The 12,500-nt window shown below is 46.9% G+C and overlaps 1 protein-coding gene and 1 long non-coding RNA gene across 4 annotated transcripts in view; one reads left to right on the top strand and one right to left on the bottom strand.

Annotated features, from left to right (window-relative positions):
* Positions 1-1,371: 1,371 nt before the first annotated feature.
* On the top strand, positions 1,372-9,049 carry LOC115556895 (uncharacterized). Of its 2 annotated transcripts, none has more exons than XR_003979138.1 (2): positions 1,372-2,465; positions 8,393-9,049. It is a non-coding gene; the product is annotated as an uncharacterized LOC115556895 (long non-coding RNA). The 2 variants fall into 2 exon arrangements; XR_003979137.1 differs by lacking the exon at positions 1,372-2,465 and adding an exon at positions 2,472-3,509.
* A 1,916-nt stretch (positions 9,050-10,965) lies between these two features.
* The window catches only part of LOC115556887 (adenosine receptor A1), a 5,368-nt gene continuing 3,833 nt past the window's right edge, over positions 10,966-12,500 (bottom strand). For both annotated transcript variants that reach the window (XM_030374291.1, XM_030374290.1), the window contains one exon: positions 10,966-12,425. In XM_030374291.1, coding sequence (XP_030230151.1) covers positions 11,720-12,425 — 706 coding nt within the window. In that variant the 3' untranslated portion in view covers positions 10,966-11,719. The remainder of the gene's footprint in view (positions 12,426-12,500) is intronic.

Here is a 12,500-nt window from a genome sequence, read left to right as displayed (position 1 = left end):
TGTGATCAAACCCACGGCGACACACCGCCGGGAGCTACCTATACGCTGCCCCGGACTGGGGCGCTGGGTCAGAAGGCCGGTGGCAGTGGAGGAACGGAGGAGGAGGAGGGGAGGAACACGGAACACAAAAGAGCTCCAAAACGAGGGCAGGCCGGTCCGGGAACTTTGTGTGAACTGTAACTGAAGCAGCCTCCGGCCGCGCGGGAGCACCGCACACATCTGACAACCCAGGAAGCCGAGCTGCTGTCTGCATTTCCTATGGTGGTGGTGTGACTATGTGTGACTTTGACTGTGTGTGTGTGTGTGTGACTGTGTGTATGTGGTGTGACTGTGTGTGTGTTTGTGACTGTGTGTATGTGTGTGACTGTGCGTGTGTGGTGTGACTGTGTGTGTGTGACTGTGTGTGACTATGTGTGCGTGGTGTGTGTGGTGTGACTGTGTGTGTGTGACTGTGTGTGACTGTGTGTGTGTGACTGTCTATGTGTGCGTGGTGTGTGTGGTGTGACTGTGTGTGTGTGTGACTGTGTGTGTGTGTGTGTGTGTGTGTGTGTGTGTGTGTGTGTGTGTGTGTGTGTGTGTGTGAGACAGTGTGTGTGACTGTGATTGTGTGTGTGGTGTGACTGTGGTTGTGTGTGTGTGTGTGTGTGTGTGGTGTGACTGTGTGTGTCTGTGTGTGTGACTTTGTCGGTGTGGTGTGACTATGGTTGTGTGTGTGCGTGTATGCGTGTGTGCGTGTGTGTGGTGTGACTTTGTGTGTGTGTGTGTGTGTGTGTGTGTGTGTGTGTGTGTGTGTGTGTGTGTTTGTGTGTGTGTAAGTGATGATTCTATTTGGTGGTGTTGGGCTTTGTGTGTGTGTGTGTGTGTGTGTGTGCACATACACGTACACACTACACACACGCCTGTGCGTGTGTGTGTGTGGGACTCCCTTCCATGCTGTTATGTCTCTACGTGTCTGTCTGCTGCCTGCACTGTACATTTGTGTTTGTTTACGAGTGTGTGCGCAGCTTTTCTGTGTGTGCACATTGTGTATAGCGTAGCCTTTCTGAGAAGGGGGAGCAGTAGTAGGGGGGAGACCGGCCCCGGTCTTTTGGATGGTACCAGGGACTCCCCGACAGGTCCTCACCCAGGAAATAGATGACCAAGGTGGGCTTGATACCGGGAACTGGGGGCATAGAAGGACAGGAGAGAGAGAGAGAGAGAGAGAGAGAGAGAGAGAGAGAGAGAGAGAGAGAGAGAGAGAGAGAGAGAGAGAGAGAGGAGCAGAGAAGGACAGGAAAGAGCAATAGAGAGAGAGAGAGAGAGAGAGAGAGAGAGAGAGAGAGAGAGAGAGAGAGAGAGAGAGAGAGAGAGAGAGAGAAAGAGAGAGACAGAGAGAGAGGGGGAGACCCAGCACTGCCTCACTGATACTGGTCCCTGGCTCTCTTTCCCCCTCCCTCGGCTCTCTCTCTCTTTTTTTCTTTCCAAACAGGCAACTCTGTCTTGAACCGGTGCCAATGTAGGCTGGCCCAAGCCGCTGCAGCTGAAACTTTAACAAGCGGCCGTGGCGGAGAGCAGGAAGACGGGAGACACACGGCGGTTTGTGAAGGCAGCTCGTTCTCTGGGCTCCTTTTCAGGCTCCGCCGCCGACTCAGGGATCCGCGCCTCAGGTCCTGACTTTGTTTGGATGGAAATCGCTTTTCTATTTTTGTGATTATTTAGTTATTCTCTTTTAAAACCAGGAACTTGGGATTTCAGCGGCTGGCAGCAGCTGCGGCTGTGGACCCTACAGTATTTGTTTATTTCTGTATATAAAGGCACGGGGGGGAAAGGAATAGTTTTGATTGAAGAGCAGAATGAGAGCAGACAGTGACGTCACGGAGGCAGCAGTCCAGGATAATGCCTGAGGAGTCACGAGAACCAGAGCTAAATATTTCCAGTCTTGTTCCACGGAGACCAGTGCGTACTGTTTCTGTGGAGAGAGGCACGTTGGGCGCATTGTTTATGGCATCACGTAAAAACAAGATACCGATGCTTTCTTTTTTAACAGGTCTATTTTGGGCGTTTCTTTTTTTGGGTCCGTTCATATTTTTCAATTTTTTTCCACAAAGCATATCGCAATAAAAGCGCTGGAAGGTGCAGGAGCAAGGACAGAGCGAGGAGAGAGGGGAGAGAGGGAGCAGGAGAGAGAGGGAGAGAGTGTGAGCAGGAGAGAGAGAGAGAGAGAGAGAGAGAGAGAGAGAGAGAGAGAGAGAGAGAGAGAGAGAGAGAGAGAGAGAGGTGGAACGACTACCGAAAATGGGAAGCGCGAGGCAGTGCCTCACAGCGATGCCAAGTGCTGACAAAAGATTTTACTGTGGGGTTTCACTGAGAAGTCTTTAAGTTATTCTGCTGTTTCACCCTTAAAACGCCATGGGAACGTATCAGGGGCCAGACGGCGGGAGACACACGCATCTGTTGAGGCATCTGGTGTCGTATTAAGATAACACGTAAGTATACTTTGCGTCTCCTACTTACTTAATCACAACTTATGCTCCCTGGACTGCTCTTCCTCGCTCTCATTCACCCCCTCAGCCCCCAAGCAGCCCGTGGCTAAGAGAGATGTCTGTCATTGACATCACAGAATCTGGAGGGAGGGAGTTTTTCTGGGGGGGGGGCTGCAAGTTAGTGACTGCAAACGCATCAAAGTGAATCACAGTGTTGTGCTGTTTCACAGCTTGTTTCATCTCTGCGGATCTCGGTTGTTTTTTTGGCGGTTGGAGTCTCGGTTGTCTTTATTTTATTATTCTGTTTTCGTTTGGTTCGGTCTGAGCTAGTCTCGGTGGGTTCGGATCTGTCTTTCTATTTGGGCTGGGGCTGGTCTGAGTTGATTTTTCTGATTTTTATATTTTGTCTTCGGCTGAGGCTAGTCTGTTGGTTGTATTTTTCATATATTTTCGTTTTATTTCGGCTGGGTTTGGTCTGGGCTTTGTCCAGTCGCAGTGTGTATATTTCTTTATGCTTGGGGTTCGGTCGGGCTGGATCCTGTTGTGTTTTTTGTATCTCTTAAACATCCGAACTGGGATCAGTCCGGCCTCGTTCCGGTCGTATTCGACACATATTCTGATATTTATCCTCGGTTGGAGCTCGTCTCAGTTGTATATTATATATATTTCCACGTTTCAACTCGGCTTGGAGCCGTTCTCTGCTGTATTTTACGTCTATTCTGGTGTGTTTCGACCTGGGAGCGAGGTCTTGGGGCCTGTTGGCAACCGGACAGAAGTGGGCAGGCAGAGAGGGCACAGCCCACTTCGCTAGTCTCTACCCCCCCAGCCCCCTGGCTCAGCTGGGGTTTGCTCGCAACTACACAGCTCAGCCTTTCCCTCCTTCTGACGACCGGACAAATGGATGTGGAAGTGTGTTCTCCGATTGGCCCTCCATGTCGACCCCTCCTGCGAGTCTTTCTGTTCGGTTCTGCCGATCGCTCTGGGCCTACGCTACGTGACATCTACTGCTAGCCCGTCCTGTAGAAAACCCCCCGTCCCCCCTTCGAGGTATTTCAAAATCTATAATGCTTGATTTATTTTTGTGGTGGGCCTCCTAGGCCTTATGATTTCTCTCTTCGTAAACGACTGTTTCAATTCTTGCCCTCTTTTTTGACTTTTTGCGCATTGATCACTTGTGCTTTTCTCATTTTCGTACCTTACACGTGTCCGAATGCAATGCCAGAATCGCCGCCATTTCGGGTTTGAGATGGAGGCCTAACGACATATATCCGAACGACATTTAAGGGATTTTAATGCAGATTTCTACCTATACCGACGTCGAGTATTGAAGGTTTGCGTTAAGGTAGGGGTTATACACGTTGCTAATTTTCAAAGAAACTTAAGGTGGTTCAAGTGGCGACCGATTGAATGATTGAAATGTAATTGTATGTACCAGTAAGCGTATACGATGAAGTTATCGTAAAGTTTACAACCAAAGCGATGCTTAACCCAGCAGTACTAACTCCTGTGGTTGTGGTAGGCCTGATTATTTGATCCTTCCTCGAAGTGACTACACCCCCCATGGGAGCGAGGGGAAACAACGCAGTAAAGAAGTCTATGAGTTCGGTCGCTAAACGTTGTTGTCGTTGTAGTAGCACTGTATGCAACAGAAGGTGAAAAGCCGATCAAACGAAAGACCACAAACCACCACGAAAACACTGACCGCCGTCGACCAGCGATACGGGACGGGGCCTCCCGTCCTAAAACAAATGAAGGTTATCGATCGCCACGGAGACATCGACTGCCCGAATCTCGATTGTCTGCCATGTGGTGGGGTCTCGATCCCGATCTTACCGCCCGGAGTGGGGAGGCATGCTCCTCGGAGAACCGGTGTGAACCAGATCCCTGATTGTTCTGTACATGAAGGGGCTCGTAATGAAACCGTTCAGGGTCTCCATTTTAGATCGAGGCCTCTGTTTAGGCCTGGGTGCTAACGACATGGTGAGGCTGCCCCCGTTTCTTTAGCTTTTTTTTTTAATGGAGTTTCTCATGAGTTTAGAAATGTGCCCTCCTTCACTGCACAGGGAGGGAAAAAACATGGTTGTAAACATTTAGCCTCATGCTATTACGTGTAGGGAATTTGTGTGGATTCTCTTTTTTTTTTCGGTTGCATACATGCAAGTCAGCGCTTGTGTGTGTTAGTGTGTGTGTGTGTGTGTGTGTGTGTTTTATTTAAGAAAAAAAGGACAAAGCATGCCGTACTGTACAGAAAGGGTAGCGGAGAGAGAGAGAGAGAGAGAGAGAGAGAGAAAGAGAGAGAGAGAGAGAGAGAGAGAGAGAGAGAGAGAGAGAGGGAGAGAGAGAGAGAGAGAGAGAGAGAGAGAGAGAGAGAGAGAGAGAGAGAGAGAGAGAGAGAGAGAGAGAGAGAGAGAGAGAGAGAGAGAGAGAGAGAAAAAGGGAGGTCTCAAAGTTGAGGCAGAGCGAGGGAGAGAGAGACCGAAAATTAGCTAATTTCCTCCCCTGTGTACTCTCCTCAGATGAACCCTGCAGGAGTGGGCTAGCTCGCATGCTACCAGCGGGCTACAGCTAGCGCTGCTCGCAGCGCCAGGTCACTTCCCCTGTTTGTTTGGTTTCAAACTGGTATTATTTGCATTGAGCCCTGGAAGGGGCTGTGTGGCTGGCCAAGTTGTAAATAAGTTACAACGTGGTCAAAGGAAACCACATCCAGTCACAAAATGGCCGATTTGATTATGTGGCCTGTTGATTCCTGAGTCAGGGAGGAATAGGTTGATCATATTATCACGTTTTGAATGGCTATTGAATATTGAATAGAATTTGCGACGAATTGAATATGTTTAATTACATGTGCATCAGCATGCAGGGTAAAAGCTGTATGTACTAGATGTAATCGTTTCATAGTAGCCTACTGAATCTTAAAAAACATTTAACAGGGTGAGGTCCTAATGTATAGACCCACTAGGTGTACATTGCTTATCCAGTTACAATATGTATAGTCAACGCTATTGATTCATAGTTAATTCCATGTCTATTTAATCAACAGCAAGGGACTCCAAGCAAATAAACAAAATGGAGATTCCTTCTAAGCAACGACCACCAGATTGAAAGCCCGGCGAGGTTCAACCTGCCGCGCTCAACATCAGGTTAACGCTGCGTGCCATCATGAACATGGATGATGGTTACATTTCGGAACCGTCTCTCTGGTCGGTCCCGGTTTCCGACCGGTTCTCGCTCTGCGGTTCGTCTGGCAGAGAGCCGTAGGCTACACTGTCGTCCGTTATTTTGCTCTCAACAACAGCCTTGTTGATAGGGCATCTTCTGGTTGCTTGGCAGCCCAGCCCCGTCCCCCTCCCCCCTCTCGCCCACCTCTCCGTACCCCCATCGCCATGGGCACAGCCGGGCTGCGTCCCCCAACATCCCTCCTGTTTCGCTCCCATTCAGACGCCGTTTGGCAGCCCACACAATGCCCATTTTCTTGGCACTCGATTGCGCGACGAAGGAGAGGGAGCCATGGAGGGCGAGCGAGCCAAACAGAGAGAGCGAGAGACAGACCTCCGCCGTGAAACCCCCCCCCGCCGTGCCACCGTTCACACGGACCGATGCCAACTGCCGTCCTTCACCCCTCCGTCGAGACGCTCCCGCTCATAAACCCCTTCCTCCTCCTCGTCGGAGCCCTTTGGATAATGCTTGCAACGGATTTATTAATATAGAAATGTTTTTTTTTATGACATTCTGAAAGTTTTCGCGATTTTAAACTTTGCAAACCGCCGCTGCTGTCTGGTGTCGTAACGGAAGTTTACCAGAAGGTAGAGCGTTGTGGTTCTGCGTGCTGAAGGGCACGGATTTCCAACTGACTATTTTTTACACAAGGGCAGCCATTTTCTTTTCGCCGCCGACTTCCGTGGCAGCCTGGGAAAACACGGTTAAAGTCACGAGTCACGGGTCAGAGTAACATCCATGGACATATTGAATGCATATCTCGGTAGCATGCGGCGCTATACGCATGTGCGAATCGTAGCTATAAAAAAACACACGGATATCATCTAGAACAATATGTGACTGACAATGCATCCCTTTACTTTGCTTCATTGATCTTGTTTTTGTTCATTTGTCTTTCCTTATTTATTGTTGTTACTGTTTAGCGATGTAGATAACTATTTACGCTATTTTTGGAAAAAGGTCAAATATGACAAAAGGCTCAATTATTTATTGGTGTGACTGCATGGTAGCGTCTTTTGCATGACCTGAAACTAATGTGAATGGGTTAACTTAAAAACTTCACAACAGATTTTGGGTTTTTATCGTCGTGGCTGGCAAACATTACTACAAGGTTATACTGTAACTTTGTGGATAGACCAAACTGCAGCACGTGTTTGTGGGTGTGTGTGTGAGTGTGTGTGTGTGTGTGTGTGTGTGTGTGTGTGTGTGTGTGTGTGTGTGTGTGTGTGTGTGTGTGTGTGTGTGTGTGTGTGTGTGTGTGTGTGTGCGTGTGTGTGTGTGTGTGTGTGTATGTATGTGTGTGTGTGTGTGTGTGTGTGCGCCTGGCCCCCAGATATGCTTATCAAAGCCGCTCTACGTGGCCGGGTTCTTATCAGTGACTAATCCAACTGTTTTGAGGTTCTTAAGGTGTAGTCCGGCCCAACACCACAACGCACCAAGATTGTTCGCAATCAACGCAAACGTCTCTCGCTCATAAGGCTCAGAGAAATGCACTTAGTGTCGTGTTCCACCCCGGGTAGCCAGTGCAGAGAGAGTTTGATAGCATTTTCCTTCTAATTAATTCAACATCTCTATCAAGGCCTCCCTTGCCTTTTCAGTCAACCCCCCCCCCCCCCCACCCCCACCCCCACCCCCCCCCCCCCCCCCCATGGCCTGGCAGTCCCCACCTCATGGTCTGCCAAAACATTTCAATCACTGCTCGCCTTAATTAGGGACCCAAGTGGAATTCTGAATGTTAATGAACTGCCCAGCCGCTTCTCAACAGTTCACATGCTAATTTATGCAAAGTGCCCAGGTCTTTGTATGGTCTTTGACCATCTCTAACAGTCAGTGTCTGGGCACAGTCAGCCCGACTTTAGTCACAAGAAGACAAAACTGTCTGGGCGAGACAAAAACCAGTCTAGCCCAGTGCCGAGCAGGTCTTGTTTAATGAGTAGTTTTCGGTTTTTCAAAAGGTGGATGTGGCCTTTTTTCAAAACGTCATGAATAGGTCCTAAATTGATCACTTTTACCACTTTTTCTTTATTAGTGTTTGACTTAAATACAAAAAAAGGATTTTCCTTTTTACAAAGTCCTACTGATATAAATTCTCTCACTCAAATTTGTGGAAAAGAGACAAAAACTGTGTTTACTTTGTGTGTGTGTGTGTGTGTGTGTGTGTGTGTGTGTGTGTGTGTGTGTGTGTGTGTGTGTGTGTGTGTGTGTGTGTGTGTGTGTGTGTGTGTGTGTGTGTTCGCGTGCGCGCGTGCGTCCGTGCGTGCGTGTGTGTGTGTGTGTGTGTGTGTGTGTGTGTGTGTGTGTGTGTGTGTGTGTGTGTGTGTGTGTGTGTGTGTTTGACTGTGTGTGTGTGATCAACTGCATGCAAAAAACACAGACTTCCTTTGACATTCGGTTCACATCAGATCCTATTTACAACTCACATGACTGCATTTGTCCGACCAAAGTTTTGGGGTGAGATGACAGTTGCGTATAAACAGGGTTTAGGCCTCATTGTTTGCACGGTTGCTTGTCTCTCATAAATCAAAGTGTCAGTTGAGTTCTATGGCTATTAAAAACACGGAGAAGGGCCAACCTGATCATAACCACTCACTTCGCCTTTGTTTGGGTCTTAGTCTTCTTTCTAAAATAATGCTTTCAAGATAAACCGTCACCAAACTCCCTCTGCACACTCTGAACACCGTCAGACTGACTTGTTTTGTGCTTGTCTCTTCCAGTGCGTGTCTGTGTGCAGGCTGTGCTGCCGTGCTCACCTGCAGCGGCGTCTGTTCTTGTGGCTGAGGTAGTAGATTGAATAGTTGTGGGGCCGAGTCCTCCCTCTGCGTTAACTATACAATCTACTGTCTTTCCTAAGGAGGCAGAGGATTCACCGTCGACCTGTTGAACCCGCATTACGGACCTGAATCCAGGATATCGCAAATCAAATGGATTGATTTAGATAGTTGTCCTACTTTTCTACTCGAGCTAGACCTTGCGAGGTGAGGTAGTAGGTTGTATAGTTTGTGGGATGGATTGAATCCTTATTTTGGTGATAACTATACAGTCTAGTGCCTTTCTCGAGAGGTGTAAAGAAACGCTGGGATGCTGTGTGCAACCAACAGTTCGATAACGGGGCAGCGCTGCCCCCTGCTGGTCAAACTGGCGTAAGTCACATGCATGTGATAAGATGATACAGTTACTACTGAATTAGGTAATATAATAGGCCTGCACAAATCGCAATATGGAGGATTCACAATGAAAAATAACAAATGATGATGGATAATAAGATTCTGTTTGAAAATTGTCAAGAATTTGTTTTCTGTTTTGTTATTATGATTAAATCCAATACATGTTGCACATGTTTCTCATATTAAAATACACAATTTAATTAGCAAGAAGTATCTTTCACCTTAATCTACCGAAGCAAGTGCATGTGTGTATGTGTGTACGTGTGTTTGTGGGTGTGTTTGTGTGTGTGTGTGTGTGTGTGTGTGTGTGTGTGTGTGTGTGTGTGTGTGTGTGTGTGTGTGTGTGTGTGTGTGTGTGTGTGTGTGTGTGTGTGTGTGCGTGCGTGCGTGTGTTGGTGAGAGTGAGTGAGTGAGTGAGTGAGTGAGTGAGTGAGTGAGTGAGTGAGTGAGTGAGTGAGTGAGTGTGTGTGTGTGTGTGTGTGTGTGTGTCTGTGTGCGTGTGTGATGGAGAGAGTGAGAAAGAGAGCGAGATGGGTACACGTTAACACACACACATACACACACACACACACACACTCGATTAATAACCATAATCATTAATGATATATATAATACATATTAGTAGGTTGTTATTGTGTTGATTAATCAGATATGTATGCGGTGATACGTGTACGGAAGGCTGTAACCGAAAACAATGTAAGAATTGTAATATTACCACACCCATTATGAGCCTCATCTCTTGCAGCACTCACAACAGTCGTACTACATAGCGTGAGTTTGGATCGATCAACCTTTGTCCCATTTCTAGTTGAAACCATGAAGGCTTTGCTTCATACCCCACATGAAAACCACATTCTGTTCAGATGTGAACGAAACCGCTCCGAAACCAAACCAACTCACACTCACACGTAATCACGTACACACTCACATACACACGTACGCTCACACACATACGAACAAGTACATGTGCATACACACACACACACACACACACACACACACACACACACACACACACACACACACACACACACACACACACACACACACACACACACACACACACACACACACACACACACACACACACAGACACACACATAGCCATACCCATCCAACGTGCTGCTGTTAGATCTTGCACAAAGTTCCCAGACTAACATGATGCTAAATGCCCGTGCGGTGTGTGGTAGAGATATTTTTTTGTTTAACACTGTTGAATCGCCTTACAAAAGGTTACCACACTTTACGACTAATCTATTAGGTCCCATTTGACTTACAAAAGACATAGAAATAGTATCAAACCCATCTCAATCACACTTTAATGAATGAATGTATCTGGCATTGTCATTATTATACCTTGCATTATGTTGCACTACAACTTTTTTTTAAAGCTATCGTTGTTATGAATGGGGAATTGGTTAACCTATCGATGGTTAGTGCTTGGCACTTAGTTCTATGACCATCCGTACTGTACCGACAGCGATATATATTGTTATTTCACTTTCTTCTGACAAATGTCCTCAATGGAATTTGCTTTGTATAAAAGCGACTGCTAAATGCCCTAAATGTAATGGAAATAATGTAACCAATAAAAAACCCATTGTATTATGAATAATCCCTAATTTAAAGATGCAATAAAAAGCAAAATACGTTGTTTGGAATTAATTGTTTTTTGATTGCATCTCATGACTCCCCTGCTTTCTGATCTAGCTATAGAAAATAGTAACACATTGTCAAATATATGACTAAACAATTCAAGCTGTGTGTACACACAAACACACCCACACTTAAACGTGCTGCTGTTAGATCTTGCACAAAGTTCCTAGACTAACATGATTCTAAATGCACGTGCGATGTGTGGTAGAAATATTTTTTTATTGACCCCCCCTCTTGTGTTCTGTTCAGATGTGTTCAGACACTCTGTTGAATGGCCTAACAAAAGGTTACCACACTTTACAACTAATCTATTAGGTCCCATTTGACTTACAAAATACTTTTGTATTGCATATTTACAGACATAGAAATAGTATAAAACCCATCTCAATCACACTTTAATGAATTTTATCTGGCATTATCATTATTATATTATATACATATATTACATTATGTTGCAGTAAAAAATTAAACTATCGTTGTTATGAATGGGGAATTGGTTAACCTATCGATGGTTAGTGCTTGGCACTTGGTTCTATAACCATCCGTACTGTACCGACAGCGATATATATTGTTATTTCACTTTCTTCTGACAAATGTCCTCCTTGGAATTCGCTTTGGATAAAAGCGACTGCAAAATGCCCTAAATGTAATGGAAATAATGTAACCAATAAAAAACCCATTGTATTATGAATAATCCCTAATTTAAAGATGCAATAAAAAGCAAAAAACGTTGCTTGGAATTAATTGTGTTTTGATTGCATCTCATGGCTCTCCTGCTTTCTGATCCAGCTATAGAAAGTAGTAACACATTGTCAAATATATGACGAAACAATTCAAGCTGTGTGTATTTTTTGTGTGTTTATATCCCCTGGTGCTTTATAGGGCATGGGTCACCCTGTTTCCTTCCTCTTTTCAGTCAGTGTACCACTTGTTGGAGCAAGTCTCACAGCACTTGTGACGAGTTAAGATAACTTTCTTTTACAGTAAACATTCTAAACTCACCAAAGTGACGTCCAACCCTAGTTAACACTAAACAGTGATTTCATATTTATATAATCAGAAATACAAATTATAGAAATGTTTTTATAATTTATACAATACCAAATTATGCATTTTAGACTGATACCAACCTTGTAAATAATAATATAACGATCATTACCAATTATCATTATGAATCAACGAGAAGTGAAAAGAAAGCCCTCCAAACCCAAGGGGCCCAGTCTATAACTTGTCATCTTTGCTGCTGGTGCCGTTGTCTGAAGAGTGGCTGGACCCCGGCTGGCTGAACCAGGGCCGCCCGGTGGCCTGCGACCACATCTTCAGGTAGGCCTGCCTGATCCGGGGGATCCGGTAGGCGTACACCACGGGGTTGACGGCCGAGTTGGCGTGCGAGAGCAGGATGCCCACGTGGAACGCGGCGACGGGGACCGGGGGACCCCCGAACTTCACCACGCAGTTCATGAGGTGCAGAGGGAGCCAGGAGAGGGCGAAAAGGCCCAGGACCTGAGCCAGCGACGCCGCCAGCCGTCCCTCCCTCTTCAGGTACCTGCGGGAATCCGCGTTGGGGGTGCCGGAGCGTCCGGCCATGTCCCGGAGGCTCCTGCGGACGATCCGGAAGATGAGGCAGTAGAGCAGGGCCATGGTGCACAGAGGCAGCAGGTTGCAGAGGAAGAAGGTGAAGTACACCAGGTACGACATGGAGATGACGTCGGTGAACAGGCAGACGGCGGCGGAGGGAGAAGAGGAGGAGGAGTTGGAGGAGGTGGAGGAGACGGGGGAGGTGGAGGAGACGGGGGAAAGGGCAGCGGGCGAGACGGTGCTCTGCTGGCTCCAGCCGAGGAGGGGCGTGAAGCTGAGGAGGACGGCCGCCCCCCAGCACGCCGCCACCACCAGCCACGAGTGCTGCTCCGTCACCGACCGCCGGTACCTAGATAGACAGATAGACAGATAGACAGATAGACAGATAGACAGATAGACAGACAGACAGATAGACAGACAGACA

This window comes from Gadus morhua, chromosome 13, assembly GCF_902167405.1.
Source record: "Gadus morhua chromosome 13, gadMor3.0, whole genome shotgun sequence".
NCBI lineage: Eukaryota > Metazoa > Chordata > Actinopteri > Gadiformes > Gadidae > Gadus > Gadus morhua.
This window is presented reverse-complemented; position numbering and strand designations above follow the sequence as displayed.